This window comes from Cydia pomonella, chromosome 9 (assembly GCF_033807575.1).
Source record: "Cydia pomonella isolate Wapato2018A chromosome 9, ilCydPomo1, whole genome shotgun sequence".
Classification (NCBI taxonomy): domain Eukaryota; kingdom Metazoa; phylum Arthropoda; class Insecta; order Lepidoptera; family Tortricidae; genus Cydia; species Cydia pomonella.
The window spans coordinates 3,848,970-3,868,206 of NC_084711.1; the positions used below are offsets into that span (position 1 = coordinate 3,848,970).

The 19,237-nt window shown below is 36.3% G+C and overlaps 1 protein-coding gene across 7 annotated transcripts in view; it reads left to right on the forward strand.

Moving 5' to 3' along the window:
- LOC133521123 (uncharacterized) overlaps window positions 1–14,606 on the forward strand; it is a 614,754-nt gene extending 600,148 nt beyond the window's left edge. For 6 of the 7 annotated variants that reach the window (XM_061855897.1, XM_061855895.1, XM_061855898.1 and 3 more), the window contains one exon: window positions 10,570–14,606. In XM_061855897.1, coding sequence (XP_061711881.1) covers window positions 10,570–10,739 — 170 coding nt within the window. In that variant the 3' untranslated portion in view covers window positions 10,740–14,606. Of the gene's footprint in view, window positions 1–10,540 lie in introns of all 7 variants that reach the window. The other variant, XM_061855899.1, reaches the window with a different exon arrangement.
- The last annotated feature ends 4,631 nt before the right edge of the window (window positions 14,607–19,237 follow it).

Sequence of the window (19,237 nt, forward strand, 5' to 3'; positions counted from 1 at the left end):
GCTCTTACCGCTAGGCTTTACGCAACTTCCACTGTCGTACTATTCCATATTAGTATGAGTGATAGAGAAACACAAAGCGTTTCGTTATCGTAGCGCAAACGATTGTCACATTGACTAGGCACCTTAAAATAAAAAGCGGTTTCGTTACTTTCGTTCCCATACTAAATTGGTACGGAACAGCGTATGTGTGGTGATCTCTATTTTCTTATGTAATCCGTCTAGTAATTTAGGTGGTACACACTTTCTTCTAAGGCAGGGGTCTCCAAATTAAAACAAAGTTATAATCTATCAAACCAATTGCTCAGTAGAAAGAAAGCAGCTTAAAAATAAAGCAGCGAAATAAAATTCCAATTTAAAGCTTTAATTTCTGACGTGAAGTCGGTTAAAACACTTAAAACTGTTTTTAAGCCCCCCAAAGTACTTTCATGAGTTTAGTTTTAATGCCAAGTTTCTCACGCTCAAGCACGTGTATATTCATATTGAACAGATATCAAAATGTTTGGAGAGCCTTACACTACTAGACAAATTTTAGATTTTGTTTACCATTTCAACTGGGAAGTTATTGTTACCTAACCCCTAATATTGTAAGCCTGAATCATAGCAATAAATAAAAAAGTAAAGAATGCCATGCTGGTAGAGAATGCCATTTGGCATTAAGTCCGCCATTTTTACATTGTTGTATATATGTTGTGCAATAAAGTTTAAATAAATACTACTTAATATCAAAGAAATAATGGCATTTGCGTGAAATGGGTTTGAAACATATTATATAACCCACTAATAGGCTAATTACATCCACACTTCCGAACACCCCCGAAATCGAGCCCGAAAAAGAGTTGTTTTCCGGTTCACTAAATATCAGCACATCGATAACAATAACTGAAATGTAAAATTTAAAAAAAATGTTTCTAATCGGGCCCGACATCGGGAGTGTTACCAAGTGTGGATCTAATTGGACAAGAGAAAATCAACACACTTCACTGTTATCTTAATATATATATAAAATGCTAATGTGCGTAAGTAAAGACACGGTTTTCTCTATCACCACTATTTCCAATCAACTTCCTGTTGGGGTGGTAAATACCCCTTGGTCTCCCGGTGGGAGTAAGGGAGTTTGGTCGCGGTGGGTGGAAGTAGGTGGTTGTGGGTGGCTAAAATGTGAAAAAATATATATCTGTCCTTTTCTAACTCATGGGAACTTTTGGAAAGTTCTAAAAATTTCTGGAATTTCTGGAATAATCTAGAAAACTCCAGAATGTGTACAACTGTAACAATCGATCTAGAATGTTCCAGAAAGTTCTAGAAATTTCTGGAATGATCTAGAAAGTTCCAAAATTGTGTGCGACTGCTAAAATCGACCTAGAATGTTCCAGAAAGTTCTAAAAATTTCTAGAATGATCTAGAAAGTTCCCAAATTGTGTGTGACTGTAACAATCTATCTAGAATGTTCCAGAAAGTTCTAAAAATTTCTAGAATGATCTAAAAAGTTCCCAAATTGTGTGTGACTGCTAAAATCGATCTAGAATGTTCCAAAAAGTTCTAAAAATTTCTAGAATGATCTAAAAAGTTCCAAAATTATGTGTGACTGCTAAAATCGATCTAGAATGTTCCAGAAAGTTCTAAAAATTTCTAGAATGATCTAAAAAGTTCCAAAATTGTGTGTGACTGCTAAAATCGATCTAGAATGTTCCAGAAAGTTCTAAAAATTTCTGGAATGATCTAAAAAGTTCCAAAATTGTGTGTGACTGCTAGAATCGATCTAGAATGTTCCAGAAAGTTCTAAAAATTTCTGGAATGATCTAGAAAGTTCTAGAAATGTTTGGAAAGATCTAGAAAGATTCAAAATTGTTTGCAAGTGTAAAAATCGATATGGAATGCTCTAGATAGTTCTAGAAATGACTAGAATAATCTAGAAGCTTCTAGAAAGTTCCGAAATGTGTGCAACTATTGAAATTAATCCTGACGATCCAGATCGTAATTAAGTACCTCGGAATGTTCTAGAGTTTTCTCATACTAGAAATTTCGATTTCCAACGGTATATAAACCGAAAATCAGTGACTTTTTGTCAGTTGAACCGTGTTTACAGTCGCGAAAAGATCAATTGAAGCCAAGAGTGAACAGTGATTACATAAATTGAAGTGATTTGAACAAATGAAAAAGTAAAAACTATTTGACTATTCTAGAGTGTTCTGATACTAGAAATTTCGATTTCCAACGGTATATAAACCGAAAATCAGTGACTTTTTGTCAGTTGAACCGTGTTTACAGTCGCGAAAAGATCAATTGAAGCCAAGAGTGAACAGTGATTACATAAATTGAAGTGATTTGAACAAATGAAAAAGTAAAAACTATTTGACTATTCTAGAGTGTTCTGATACTAGAAATTTCGATTTCCAACGGTATATAAACCGAAAATCAGTGACTTTTTGTCAGTTGAACCGTGTTTACAGTCGCGAAAAGATCAATTGAAGCCAAGAGTGAACAGTGATTACATAAATTGAAGTGATTTGAACAAATGAAAAAGTAAAAACTATTTGACTATTCTAGAGTGTTCTGATACTAGAAATTTCGATTTTCAACGGTATATAAACCGAAAGTGAGTAACTTTTCGTTAGTTTTATCATTGTAACAACCAAGATATTCGTTTTGATTAATTTTATTACTTTTTTTATATTTACAATGCCAAGGCGAAAAAAAGTATTTACAAAACCCAAAGTGGTTTCAAAAAGAAGAAAAATAGCACGTCAAAATGAAACAGAAGAACAAAAAGAAAAACGTGTTTTAAACATTCGTAAAGGAGTAAAAAGAATTAGAGAAAATTTAACCGAAGAGGAAAGAGCACGTATTAATGAAGAAACCAGATGTCGAGTAAGATCACTCAGAAATCGTCAATCTGCTGATCAACGTGAACTGGAAAATACCAAAAAAAAAGAAAGAATGGCTACTTTACGCCAACGACGAGCTGCTTCATGTAAAGTTGGAAGTTTAGAACTTCAGGCTTTCCATTATGATTGCAAAAAACAATACAGTGAACATCCAAATATTGTCATCGGAAAAATGGATACGATATGCGAGTATTGTCATGCCCGGAAATTTAAAGGCGAAACTGCTGGTATATGCTGCTCGAGTGGTAAAGTCAATTTACCAGCACTAGATGTACCACCACCTCAATTACTCGCATATATGACTGGAGAAACACCAGATTCCAATCATTTTCTACAAAATATACGTCGATACAACTGTTGTTTTCAAATGACTTCATTTGGAGCTTCATTAATATGTCAGGAAGAAAATTTCAGCCCGGTTTTTAAGGTTCAAGGCCAAATTTATCACCGATTAGGCTCTCTTTTGCCGATGTCTAATGAATCTCCAAAATTTCTTCAAATATACTTTGTTGGTAACGATGAACTTGAAACAGACCAACGTTGCTCTAACTTTCAGGGACTGCAACGAGATATTATTCAAAAATTACAACGTCTACTTCATAATCATAATCAACTAATCAATGTGTTCAAGACTTCTCTAGACCAAATGGCTGCAGATAATTATAAGATCGTCATTCGAGCAGATAAAAGACCAGCCGGTCAACACGAACGAAGGTTTAATGCACCTCAAACGAACGAAGTTGCCGTAGTCATTGTTGATAACGAATGTAGTCGTCGTGATATTATTATTCAACGTCGAAGTAATAAATTGCAACGTATTGCTGAAACACATCGTAGTTATGATGCGCTACAATATCCGCTAATTTTTTGGCAAGGTGAGGATGGTTATCATTTCAATATTCAACAAATCAATCCAGCTACAGGTGTCGAAACTAACAAAAAAGTATCAGCTATGCAATTCTATGCTTATCGAATTATGACTAGAAATGGTGAATATAACCATATTTTAAACTGTCGGCAGCTATTTCAGCAGTTTATTGTAGACATGTATGCTAAAATTGAAACGGAAAGATTAGATTTTATTCGCCATAATCAACGAAAGTTGCGTTCGGATGAATACATCCATTTGAAAGATGCAATGATAAATGATGGAAACGTCGATAACATGGGAAAATTGGTCATCTTGCCATCGACATTCACTGGAAGTCCACGTCACATGCATGAATATGCTCAAGATGCAATAACTTATGTTAGGAAACACGGCAGACCAGATTTATTTATAACATTCACATGTAATTCTTCATGGATGGAAATCAAAGAAGAATTACAATATGGTCAGACGGCCAGCGATCGACATGATATTGTTGCCCGAGTTTTCCGTCAAAAACAAATTAAATTTATAGACGCCATTGTGAAAAATCAAATATTTGGTGTTGTTATCTGCTGGATGTTTTCAATTGAATGGCAGAAACGAGGATTGCCACATTCACACAACTTAATTTGGCTCCAAAATAAAATTCAACCGAATCAAATAGATGATATCATCAAAGCTGAATTTCCAAACCCGGAAGAAGATTCTGATCTTTATAGTATAATCGTAAAAAACATGGTTCATGGCCCGTGTGGTGAGCTAAATAGAAATTCTCCGTGTATGAAAGATGGAAAATGTACGAAACGTTATCCAAAGCCATTTTTGAACGAAACAGTTACAGGCGAAGACGGATATCCTAAATATAGACGTCGATCACCAGAACAAGGCGGATTTACAGCTAAAATTAAAATACGAGGTAATGCAGAAATTCAAGTTAATAATCAATGGGTAGTACCATATAATCCACTTTTATCTAAAATGTTCAATGCCCATATCAATGTTGAATACTGCAGTTCTGTTAAATCTATAAAATATGTATGCAAATATATTAACAAAGGCAGTGATATGGCTGTTTTTACGTTAACCAATGAAAACCAGCATGATGAAATAGTACAGTATCAAATGGGTCGTTACATTAATACCAACGAAGCAATTTGGCGAATTTTAAGTTTTCCAATACACGATCGAGATCCACCGGTTCAACATTTATCCGTCCACCTAGAAAATGGACAACGTGTGTTTTTTACAACAGAAACAGCACAAAAAGTTGCGACGGAACCACCAACTCGAACAACTTTAACAGCATTTTTTGAATTATGCCAGAAAGACCAATTTGCTAAGACTTTACTTTACTCAGAAGTACCCAGCTATTATACATGGGATACAACAAGTAAACAATTTAATCCTCGAAAACGTGGAATGCAAGTAGAAGGACATGATGGAGTGTTCAAGAGTAACACAATAGGACGAGTCTACACAGTGCATCCAAAAAACGCTGAATGTTTCTATCTACGCTTATTACTTCACACTATTCGTGGTCCAACGTGTTTTGAAGACCTAAAAACTGTCAATGGTTACATTTGTGAGACATATCGTGAAGCATGTCAAAGATTGGGTCTACTAGAAAACGATAATCATTGGGAGTTAGCTATGAATGAAGCAGCCCAAACGGCAACAGCAAGTCAAATTCGTGAGCTATTTGCAATCATATTAACTACATGTAATCCTTCTAATCCAAATCGACTATGGCTTAAATATCGAGAATATATGAGCGATGACATCTTGGCTGATTTACGACAGCAAAATCCGGACTTAGAAATTAATTTTAATGAAGAAATTTTTAACAAAGCTTTGATATTGATAGAAGATAAATGTTTAGCAATTTCTAACCAAACGTTAATACAACTAGGTGTTCAATCTCCTAAACGAAATCATTTGGATGTTATGAACAGTGAATTTTTAAGAGAAACAAATTATAATATCGACGAATTGAGGCTTTACATCCAACACAACAAACCCTTATTAATTGAGAGTCAAAAACAAGCTTACGACATAATAATGGATTATTATAAAAATCAGCGAAGTGGTATAATATTTTTAGACGCACCTGGTGGCACCGGGAAAACATTTTTGATAAATTTAATTCTAGCTGAAATCCGTGCAAATAAAGAAATCGTTCTCGCCCTAGCATCATCTGGAATAGCGGCAACACTTATGGATGGTGGACGAACGGCACATTCTGGTTTAAAATTACCATTAGATGTAGCTAACTACGAATTCCCGGTATGTGACATCACAAAATCATCGGCACGTGGACAAATATTAAAACAGTGCAAAGCCATTATATGGGATGAAAGCACAATGGCTCATAGAAAATCCCTAGAAGCACTAAACAGAACACTTCAAGATTTACGCGACAACACGAATATAATGGGAGGTGTATTGTTAATACTATCAGGCGATTTCCGTCAAACGCTACCTGTCATTCCGAAATCAACGCCGGCAGATGAAATTAACGCTTGCCTGAAGAAGTCGTTCATATGGGAACAGGTAAAAATAATTAAATTAACAACAAATATGAGAGCACAGATTTCAGGAGATGAAAAGGCCCAAGAATTTGCTGAAAAACTTTTACAAATAGGAGAGGGCACTTATCCAATAGACGAAAATACTGGCCAAATCACACTAACTAATGAGTTATGTAATGCTGTTGAAACACCGGAACAACTTATAAATGAAGTGTATCCAAGTATTGCTGAAAATTATACTAATTCAGAATGGTTACGGGAGCGCATTATTCTAGCCACGAAAAACGACATTGTCAATAGCATCAACAACATCATCCAGGAAATGATTCCGGGAGAAGAGAAAATCTACAACTCAATCGATACAATGACTGATGAACAAGAAAGCGTAAATTTTCCTTCTGAATTTTTGAATTCACTAAATGTTCCAGGAATGCCATTGCACTGCCTTAAATTGAAAGTTGGTTCACCAATTATTCTATTACGAAATCTGAACTCGCCAAAATTGTGTAATGGTACGAGACTCTGTATTAAACAGCTACAAAATAACATCATCGAAGCCAGTATAATGACTGGTAAAGAAAAAGGACAAATAGTATTTATACCACGAATACCTTTAATATCAAATGGATTGCCCTTTACGTTTAAACGTTTACAATTCCCGGTGAAGTTGGCTTACAGTATGACCATCAACAAAGCACAGGGCCAAACATTCAAATACTGTGGCGTTGACTTAAAGGAACCATGCTTTGCACATGGTCAATTATACGTTGCATGCTCACGAGCAGGATCACCTCGAAATTTGTTCATCTACAGCCCGGGCAATAAAACAATAAATGTAGTCTATAAGCAAGTATTATAGAAAAATTAAACAAAATGTAAATGTATAATATAACGTGTAATATGTTAATGTATTTATCATATATGTAGTATGTAGAATATCATATGTAAATAATTGTGTGAATAAAACATAAATTTTCCATTTACTAAGGTGTTTTTTATTCTAACTTATGATTATTTCAATTAGTTAATTAGTTAATTAATTAAATATACTTTCTATACACCGCATATTTAATGGTCGACTAAGTCTTTCAATATCTAAGATAGAAATCTATATTATCTACGTTAAAAAATGCATCCTCAAATATTTTTTATACCATTAAACATGCGATTTATTTTAACCCGAGCAACGCCGGGTTTTGCAGCTAGTAATTCAGTATTTGTTAATTTTAGATCTGGGTGACGTTTTGTAACAACTCTGTGGCTATGGAAGGTAGAGGCAAGGAACAAAATCTCCATATACCAAAAAGTGTCCGGAGAAAATACCATAAATAGGCGGCGCTACAATGCCTAGAATACTTGAGAAAAAAATCTAATCATAGACAGCGCACTTCACTCCGTCAATAACGCCTAGGTTTTTAGCTACTCTAGCGCTACTCTGGAGAGATTTGGAACTATTATTTATAGCTGACAGCTGGACACTTTTCCAACAATTCTGCCTAAAGAGTTTCTGTTCCTTGCCCCTACCTTCCATATCTGTGGCTTTCCATAGACGAAAATTCATATAAAAAGTCAAATTTCCAATTCAATTTCAGTTTTATTCAGAGACCGATTGAGAAATTGTAGTCCCATGATGACGCAATACAAACTGTTCGTCTATGGGTGGTCTTAAATATTAGGTATAATTTGGGAATCATGTGACTGATTGTCTTCCTTTTTTAATGTTTTGTTAGTTTCCTGGCACTGATAAACATGTATTAAACACTCATGGGCTAAAAGGTTTTCATTTCAATCTTGATCATGTTTGACGGTGCAGACTTTTAGTTTAAGTTCATTGTCATTTTAGTTTGTTAAAGCTTTATTTTAACATTTATTTTTAAGCGTGAATTTTTGAAACAAACAGTAACTATCTGGTAAAATGGATTGCTTAATTTAACACGCGTAATAATTTAAATACATTTACAATCGATTATAATAGTGGTGTATATAATATTGTACTTCGTTCCAATTAAATAAGCGCGCGATAAGAGTTATTAGTTATTACCATTGCATATGGTTCTGAATGTCGAATCGAAGCGTAAAATATGTTTTCCTACTCCTCTACTGTTATCTGTCATTTATGCATTCATTAACACGAATATAAGAACATACATAAAAGATTTCAAGAAAAGTCTATATTGTCTATTCCCCATAAAAGCTCTTGTGCTTTTATAAGCTATAATGTTACTGCGATTAATGGCTACCAACCTAACAAAACCAAAACGAATACAGTTTTAAACTAAGTGCATTGATGCCAACTTACAAAATATTCATTTGGTTGCATAGTAAAAATAATTACTTCATAAGTCAGAAACACGCATGTGACACCCGTAATATAGCAACACCCATAGACTACGAAGACCGCTTAGCGTTGCTTGTTAGTCTCCGTAGGCTACGGTGGCCAAAATTGAGAAAAAACTGTCCAAAAAATTAATTTAGCAAGTAGCAAGTACCAGGGCCTCATGAGTTACGAGGAGGTGTCGCCGACCGGCCGGCCGCGGCCCGGGGCGGGCCGGGCGCGTAACAAGGTATGCTCGCGCGTCTTGACTATATACTTTTGCTGTAATTTGTTTACCTAAATTAAGATTTATTTTTGTTGACTCGTAGGAAAAATATTGTATGCAACGTTGTATAAGTAGGTCAAAAAATTATCGTGGCGTATTCCTTTACAATGTTCGCCTACGCCTTCGGCTCCGGCTCACATTGTAACTCACGCCACTCGCCTTTTTTGACCCTTCTTATACAACTGTTGCATAAAATACTAATACTCACTCCAAAAAGAAACAAAGTTTTCATTGAAATGGAGCCTTGCATCTGCATTCAAATGAATGACGTAGCTTGTACACCATTTAGAGCAAATGTTTCTCAAATTCACGCGCCAATATTCTTATCTGTGTCATGTCATGTGTTGTCATATAGCGACGTCATCTATCAGTGACAGGTGCCGTCGTGTGTGTCATGTCTTGTCACGTCCAGCCACGTCACGTTTCCGCTCTCACTCACGCACCTCACTCTATCGCCTCATCTCGAGTAGAATCATACGAAATCCCTTACGGCTTTGCAAATGGAAATTCACAGAAAAATATCATTGTCATATCTTACGCTATCTGAATGTAGTTCTCCATACAAACGTAAATATTGTAGTTACGCTCTCATATTAAAAAGACTTTCTAGATTGCTCTGAAACATTGTACTTAAGTACAATAGGATAAGGTATATGCCTGTAATTAGTTTATGTAGCTTCAGATACGAGTACCATAGTTAAGAAAATACAGCGACTAAGCTTTTCATATATTCCATAAAAAAATTAAAATGAGAATGAAACTCCGGGAGGCGGATTTTGGACGAGCTTGCTGCGGACTCTTAATACTGAAATGAAAATAATCGTGCCCTGAGAATACAGGAGATGCATACTATCGTTATATATCGTTGATTGCTATTCATACTGTTCACATAACAAATGCAGCGAGAACTTGTTGTAAACAAAAACACTTGCCTGCGAAGAAAAATCTCGCTATTTTCTACTCGCCGGTCACCACTGGTCATATTTCATTCATGTCACGACTCTGTTCTTAACTTTCAGTGAATTCACAGTTATTTTGATTCAAAATTATTTTAATAAAATTTGCAAAGCAGTAGGCCGATCATTAAATGATCTACTTGAGAGTAACTCGCGTTTTATGAACCGATGAACTTTCAAGTAGATAAGTTTCATATTAATTAGATCAGGGAAAGCTACAAGACACTGTTCTTTGACTTGGGTGTGGTCTAAGAAACAGATGAGGGGGCTACTGACGAATAACTGTTGTTTTTTTTTTCTAATTATTTTTTACAAATAAAAAAATTGGTGACTGTGTTTTTATTCCTATTCAGTATTTTATCCGATCAGATCCTGCGTAGACGGATACTATTTTGGCTGATCTTAGTCTCGATGTCGTGCTGCGGAATGATCGGAACCGTCTAATATGTATTGAGCGTTTTAGAGTAAAGCTGACGAGTCCGCGTGGACGGTCGTCTATGCAGACATGAACTTAATACCGTTGGTCGGTGCGGATCGCTCCACACTGGTCAATGCGACACTAAAACCAGCCTTAAACTGGTCTGTCATTGTGAGATTGGAACTGTCGGTATCCCCCTCAACGGTAGCAGTAGGCGCTAGACGTGTGAGAGACGGGAGCTTGCCTGGCTGCGGGCGCGGCTCACCCGTCCCGTCTCCGTAGAGTCGCCGTAAGCGTGTGGTACGTTGCAGCGGCCGCGCTGCGCAGCCGCGGGCTGGGCGTGCTGCGCTGGCCGCGCGCGCGACGCCCGTCCATCCTGGGCCGCGACGGCTTCTTCGTGCGCTACGGCGAGCCCGAGCGCGCCGCCGTCGCCACCTTCGACTTCCTCGATGACGAGGAGACCAAAGACTGTACCTATTAGCAATAACGACTCCTAAAAACTATATTTTTCTATGTGATACGGTGACTGAAGTGTACGAGTATGTCCGCTTCCGCGTTTGTGCGAGCCAAATTGTTTTTCTAGTGTAGCGTTGTTGATTGCTGCACGCAGGTGTGGCTGCGGCTTCTTAGACGTTTTACGTATTTGTAAATCCATCTTGATTTTGCCCCGTGGATACTGTCTCTGTATCTTGAAAATACTTAATTAATTCTTGCTCTGGCAAAATCAGGATGGATGAAAAACACTTACGAGTACCTACTTTTAGGTGTAGTATTTCACTCTTGTAACGTTAACTCGAAACTACGACGAAGCACCTAGTCTTTAAAATCTTCCTCGTTTTTACTAAGTAGGGTAGAAAATGGGCCGAGTTGTATGAAGATGTGTTTGATGTACAAATTGGTAAAACTTTTTTGTTTGTTTATTCGTGTAACAAAATCGTACCGCATTGAATGAAATTCACAATCCTGTTTTGCATAATTATTGTGTTTGATTGTTTTATCTGCGTGTAAACGCTTGCAACACAGCTTTTAAGAGCGATAATAGCTTTTATTACAATAGCAATACGAACGGTTGAATACTCCCAGCGATGTCTTGCTTACGCTTCGAACGACTTAGGTAAGAAGACGAACTAATGACTAAGAAAATGGAAAGCTGCGGCCTCGAAGTAATGTGATATTTTTGTATATACTGTAAGTCCCACTTATTTTCGTATACATTTAAATGGATTCATTTGTAACCGAACGAAGCGTTTTCAGCTGTTGGTTCTAGGGTGAAAAGAAAATGTGTTTTCGTGTAGTGTCGTGCGTTGGCGGTAGTTGCACGATATATGCTTGAAGTTGTACTAATCCGGTAAGAGATGGCGCTATTGTCAATTACAACTTTTTTGAAACCAATTATTCGTTGTAACGTCCAACTGTCGCCACGTATTTTAACTATTAGGTACTTATGTAAATACTGACGATGATTAATTCGCGTAACGAGCTATAGTAACTACACCTATTAATTATAAAGAATAGTCATCTATATTATAGTGTAACGGTTAACCTTAATACAGAATCCATTAAAATCGAAGGGTACTAAAGTATGTTAAGTGTACATAATATTACTTGTCATTGATGCTATTTATTGATTTGTATCATTTGCGGGTCTTCGATCGTTTGTGGTATACTTAGGTACATATCATGAATTTCTCGTTTATTATATATTTATATTGGCGTGATTATGGCGATTCTTGACTTGAGAACGGTCACAATTTGGTTTGATATAGCAAACGACTACCTCTGTAACATGAATCTCAAAGGGTTTATAAAAATGTTAAGCAAATATAGCTCCACCTGTCGGACAGTATGTCGGACACCTGTTCGATAGCGGCGATGGAAAATAACTGCTGATACTGAACTGCTGCTGAGTGATAGGTAAATTATATTAACAATTTATATAACTTGATGCTTCCAACTTTGTAATGTGCACACTCAACCTGGAAACGATACCGTAGTAATACTTAACTACTTTATGCAACCAAATTGTTTGGACGTAGATAAAAGGTTCCATCCTCTAAAATTTGTCATTTAAATTAATGACATTTCCTTTTGACGGAAAGTTCAATTTTTAGTGACAGATTTTTATGGATCCTTTTCCCCAAGTTACGCCCAATTACGCAAGCAAATTTCTTAATTGCCTCTTAAACGTCTTTTCTACCCGTATGGCGCATGTCTAAGAAAATGTTATCTTTTCATCAGTTAATTGACAACCATTTTACTCGTTTCCGGTTGATTTGCACACCATCGGATCAAGTCAAGGTACGTCTGTTATGTATACTTGCTCGTAATTGTTTATATCTATATATTTTGATTGCTTATGGTTGTAAACCTTTGCCTATTATATGGTTATTAAATTGCGTATGTCCAAAAACGCGTCTAAATTATAATGACATCATCCTGCCGCTTATTTTCATAGTTTTGCAATATGGATCCAAATCAAACAAGCATTTTTAAATGCATGCTTAGGACGTATGTCGTGATTTGTGTCATTTGGATCCTTTTATAAACTATCCGTTTATAATAAATCCCACCATATCTTACGTGCGAAGAAGCAAAAACGTGGAAAGAAATGAAGAAGTTATTTTTTGTTAGAACTCACAGAAATGGCATAAAAACAGCGTAGCAATATTTAGGTTGCTATAATCAGTATTGTTCGAACGTTAATTAGAATTGAAAATAAACCATTACAAATTGAACTGTAAACCGTAACGGACGATTACAGGTTACGTTTCAATTTGTAATGGTTAATTTTCAATTCTAATTAACATTCGGCCAACACTGGCTTTAATAATAGCAATCTAATTTCTACAAAAGAAATGATAAGGCGCGTGTGATCGCCATTGAAGCTTGTAAAAAAACGGGTCATTTTAGACTTATTCTAAATTTAGATGTCCTATGAAATGGAGTCTTGCCTACTTGAATATCCAGGACCTTTACACTTTGCTTTGATCTCATTGGTTACAATATTATATTTCATTTGAACGCACCAAACCCGCGTCCCTACTGGTTTATTGATGCATCTAAAGTTCACTTTGACAAAGTGAAATAGATGCTCAATAGGAATTTTTCCGTATTTTCTGCAAGTTTCGGTCAATTAGGTACCTACTAGTTTCTTAGCGTTAACATTTTCACGAAAGCCACTCGTTAAGCACACACAGTTTCAGTTTAGGGGCTTTGGTTTAAAGTTTCCAGACGAATTTACGAATGTCATACTCATATATCTACATATGTACACTTCCCAATTTGACATTTTCACTTACCTCTTACCTAAGTGAATATTTTTAGTAACTTCGTTTGTAAACTTTTGTCCCAGATCCCCGGTAAAATTACCCCAGCCTTGTTTAATGGTTAATATTGAAGACAATAAAGGAAGATTTATACCTATTATTAATTATTGATAAATATAAACGAAGCGAAACGATCGATATCTAAAATATTAACTTATTAGTATAGGTTACCTACATTATTGATACGATGTATTTGGTATTCTGTAAATGCGAATTGGACAGGAAACGTCTGTACATTTTGGGTATTTACTAATTGATAGTTATTACGATTATACAATCGAGAAGTTATTGTAGAGAATCCTATTATTTAAAAATATCAGTTTAATTTCATATTATTGTCCATGTTGGGTAACCCTATGTTTGATGTATCAAAACATACCTAAAAATAGTAATGTTAGTAAAACAAGTTTGATAACATCAGTGAAATTTACCTCCGGAAAATTACCCAAAATAATGTAAATTCGTGGTTGTTTTTTGTCGCGACTGAAAAGAATGTTGAAATAAAACAATGTCACCACCATTGTCGATGGTATTGAAATGGATCCAACCTACAAAATGATGATACTTAATCTAAGTAAAATTATCTAAAAATTTTGAAATTAAATTATTTGTGAATTGGATCCTTTTCGCTAAATCATTTATATTCCGAATATTCAGATGTACCTATTTTCCTATTTTCATTCCTATCCATAGTTGTTAATTGTCATGTAAAATACATAGTTAAAACGAATTGGCATATTTATTTCATAATAAAACATATTATAATCATTATATTCATTATAAATAATCGTAGGATCCAAGAGGTACTGTGATTGGTAACTACCACTTAATTTTGGAGCACAATTCGACATAAATGAAAATTAAATTATTCCTCGGTTATCGGTGCATTTGTTCGTACATTCTAACCTAAGAAATAGCATACTTGAGATAGGTAGGTACTTTGAACAGTACAAAAAGTGTAGAATAACTGTATAATTTAACTATAACAGATGGGTTCAATAAACGATTCCGTTCCCAATTGATATTTTGTTTGATTTACACCTACTTCTACTACATTTGATACTATATTCTTTCAATTCATATTTCCTATAAAGTGTAATAACATAAGATTCAAAAGAAGTCGCTGAAACTACCTACGATCAGAAATTGTGGGTCTAAACCTCCGCCGTTGCTGTATAGATCGGAAAACATCGTTCTCGAGAAGAATCCAAAAACACGACTAGAAATTCGATCAGGATCCTTACTTGGTTTACACGGCGTTATCCAAAGAGACGACTAGAATACGGTTACTTTTTCCCGTATATCGTTTACGGGATTTTATCGAATATCGTAGCGACAGAAAATTTGTATGGCCACTTCTAAAATCGTTATACCTACTGTGTCTATGCGGGATAAAACCGTCTAGCCGTGTGAACGGTTTTGAAAATTGCTCATACAAATCAAACCTAAAAGAGAACCTATAGTATAGACATACATATTTGATTTGCTTGGTATTGCTATCTATGAAACAAACACCCAGTCCAGAAAGAAGGTCCTCCGCCTGCGATATTGATCCACACATCGGTGGCCGCGTTACCTCTTTGTATTGCCAGCGATAAGTACCTATACGCTGGAAGAGTTAAGAGCAATTCCTAGCTGAGCAACTTTTCAAATCTCGAAACTTTGAAGCTATGTTTCTGTCGCGCTGCGATGGGTGGGAGCGCGTGCGTGCGATAAGGACAACTGCAGCTCGGACTAAAATTCCTACGCAAAAAACTCAAAAATCGAGGTTTGGCTCTTGACTATTTCCTCCTCCAAAACGCAACCAAACATTATGAAATTTTTAAAACTGCAAGAGGAAGAAATATCTTTGCCGCTATGTTTTAATTTTTTGGATATTTGTTGTCATATTTGTATATGTGCCTTTTTTGCAGCCAATTCAATTGAGCCGTTTTTGCGATTTTCGAGGCGCTGTCACTCTTCAAAATAAAATAATCCAAAAAAGCAAAGCATAGCGGCACAGATATTGATCTTATTTGAAAAAATCGTTGCTCTAAATTAAAATTTAAGGGAGGAAACAGTCGAGAGCGTTTGTATGGAAAAATCGCAAATGAAATTCCTCTTAAGCGCCAGCCCCACTGCAGTGGGGCGACAATCCTCCTTTCAGCTTTTCCTGACTCCGTTCGGCTCAGCATTGCTCCGAGCAATTATGTATGTATGTATGTATGTATAAACTATTGTACAAAATACAAAATATAAATATGGCACAGGATAAGCAGTACAAAGGCGAACTTATCCCTTTAAGGGATTTCTTCCAGTTAACCTTTGAGTAGATGAGAGTTGATGAAGAATGGTAGACAAATATAGCACTGAGTATAATAGACTAGAGGAAAGTCAATAAAATTATAAAAGAGGGCGAAAATAAATAAAATTCAATTAAAAAATAGAAGTAATAGTATAACAAATATATAGAATACCTATATTATATACAATAATTATATATTTATAGTCACAAATAAGTTAAATCTAGTCAGAAAGCCACAGCTTCTTTAACTGCCCCTTAAGCAATGCTACGGACCGCGATTGCCTTAACTTTGGCTTGGCAACTCATTCCAAAGCTGAACCGCTCGTACCGCAAAAGATTTACCATACACACGAGATTTGTGATGAGGTGTTGCTAGTGCAGGAAGTGTCATTTCTGTACGGTAGTACTGAACGTTACGTTACGTACGTACTGTGCCTACGGTCTCCCGAAAGTAAGTACGTAGGTACTTACTTACCTACCGTAAAACACGTATTTGAATAAAAGTAATAAAACAATAAATCCAAACAACTAACGTAACCTTCGAGAGGTTTTTGTCCCTCATAACGTATTGTATGAGCAGAGTACTGTATTTTATTAAGAACTCAATTGATACCGTTTTTTAAAGTTATTGTTTTTTCATAACCGAACCAACTGTTGCATTACGCAGGCTTACATTTCCGCGGAGATTTTCATGTTAATGCAAAAATGGCATTCCTGCAATAACTTTACTTGATTAAAACTGCCGGTGGAACGTAGAAATCGAAAGCATATACCTAATCAAATTACCTACGCACTCTTGGAGGATTTAACAACTGGAGACGTCTGTAATTTTCTGTACAAAATAGTCTGCTGAGTTTTGCGGAGGAGGGTCACGTCAAATGTACGTATCGTACAAATAGCCATGTCAGATAAACGTCAGTCCATACAATACATATGACCATTGGCCGAGGTTTTGGACAGAGGGGTAAGCTCTTAAAAGCGACTCCAGTTGTTAAATCCTCCAAGTACAGTAGCACCTTAGGGGATCTATATGAATGAAAAAAGCGATAGTTCGGTTCACTTTCACAATTTGATCGTGTTAATGCCACCCTCCAAAGTATATTAGCCACCTCATCTGACACTTTCTCGAGTCAAATAGGTCCTTTAGCTATAACTAAATTCAGAGTTTGTTATCGATAATTAGTATGTAGCGTGTAGACATAATTCATGAAAATGTAGAGCAATTATCGATCACGCCATTAACCTATGGGTATATTTAGTACCCTTATATTTTGTATCAGATAAAACCTGTGGAAGGCCACATTCGTACGTCTATTACTATAGGTACTCACGGCTATGCATGGAATTTAATACTTTATTTACCCCGACGAATTAAATTTCATCGGTTATTGAAAAAATATACGTTAAGTTATTTCAATGCAGTTTAAGTTGTGTGAATACGAATAACTCATATTTGTTTTTATATATGTTACGGGATTTGTTAGAAGATGAATTAAACATTGGCTTGGATTGGCATCTTAGCTAGGCCCCCGTTTGCAGATTCTACAAAACGCATCCAGAAAAAGAAGTTTGATGTTGGATGTCGTCAATTCTACAAACTAGTGACGCTATGCGCTGCAGACCTTACGGTGCAATAAGCTCAAAAAATTTAAATATTAAATATACTTCGTTGTATCAGTATTCATTATCACAGCGAACTCACAATAGTCTTAAGTCAGACCTTTATTTCCATTAACGAAACGCCAGACATTTTTTTATCTAACTATCGAACCTGCTCACACAATTTCACGAGAATCGGTTAAAAAATGCGACCTGCAGAGAACATAAAAAAACATTTATTTTTGCCCAACCTGAAACGGCGACCTTCTCTAATGCTCGGCCAACTGTGTCTGTGTCCCAAAATACTCCATTCATCAAGTAAGACACAATAAGTTACATTCATAAAACTCATTTTCTTCTGCAGATACCATAAGCTGTGCTGTTTATCTCCCAGTCCCGGGTTGGATTGACCTACTTCCCAATTTGTCAAGTTGTCTAATAAAAGCCCGTAAAAACCCAAAAAAAACCGAAGGCGAATAATAATAATTGACCGAGCTTTAGCGAAGGTCTCCGTTTCAGCCTGGTAAAATAAAAATACTTTCCTATGTCCGGATGTCCTCTATAGGTCGCAATTCTCAACCAATTCTCGTCAACACGTCATTAAGCTTTTCGACGCCGTGTCACACAAAAAAGCTGTCACTCGGACGCCACACGTCACCGAAGAGTCAAAACTAAAATTGAACTTTACGCATATGTACGTAGCTCTATGTTGCTTTGTGGTCTGTGACGGATTAATCCGTCGTTGGCCTTGAACCTGCGGTTCGGATATATCCGTCTTTGGCGTCGAAAAGGTTAGAGATTTATTTTGACGATTCATTTTTATAGGATTTTTTCAAAACGGCGGAGTCATAATTCTCGTCAGTTAATAACCTCCGCCATGTTTTTTGAACTCGTTAAAAATGATGGTTGGATTGGGTGTGTTTAATTAACCAATCGTCATTTTAGTATCTTGGGATAAAAACACAGTTTAGTCACGAACGACTTTTGTCTGCCTGTTTTCTGACTGATAAGCCCTAGGTCAGGACTAGCCCAACCTTCAGAGCCAGACTATCTTCACGGATGGCCGGTGCACGTGTGGGCAGATAACCTAGTAGGTGTGCGGCGGAGTTACGTTTCAACACCGGTAGTCGTTTATGACAGGTAGAGGTGAGTTTATTTTTAATTGATATCAACGTAGTATATAAAGACAATTTGACATAAACACCTAGTGCCGCAGTAAGACCGGATTTGAAATAGAGTATTCAATATTTGCAACTTTCTCCATAGCCCCTAGGCCACGGTGAACTTGTCCCCATTTCTTAATATAAGGGATTCTATAATAGCGAGAGAGGGAAGAAGGTAAGTTCTATATAGCTGTATAGCGTTCTATCGCGGCGAACGCAGTCATGTATCGATATTTAACTGCCTGAAATAGTCGAGAAAATAGTGCACCCCATACAAAATCAGCTAAGTTTAGTTTGCACTTTAATGAATGAACCAATTTACATCACATATTGGTTGCTCAAATTAATGCGTACTACTTAATTAGAATTTTACACTATGTACCTAAGCCTAAGAGTAGTCTATTACTTAACATATTCACTGCCCCCGCTACCCGCTAGGTGGGTTCATTTTAGGGTGGGTGGGTGAAAAATGGGGCGCTTGGCACTGAAAATGGGAATAAAGTTTGTTAGTTGGAAATCAGGATGTTGATGATTATCGCACTATTGTGCGACCAAAACAACCATCCGTCATAAGCCACATTCCACGTGTGTTGTCCTGGTGTATACT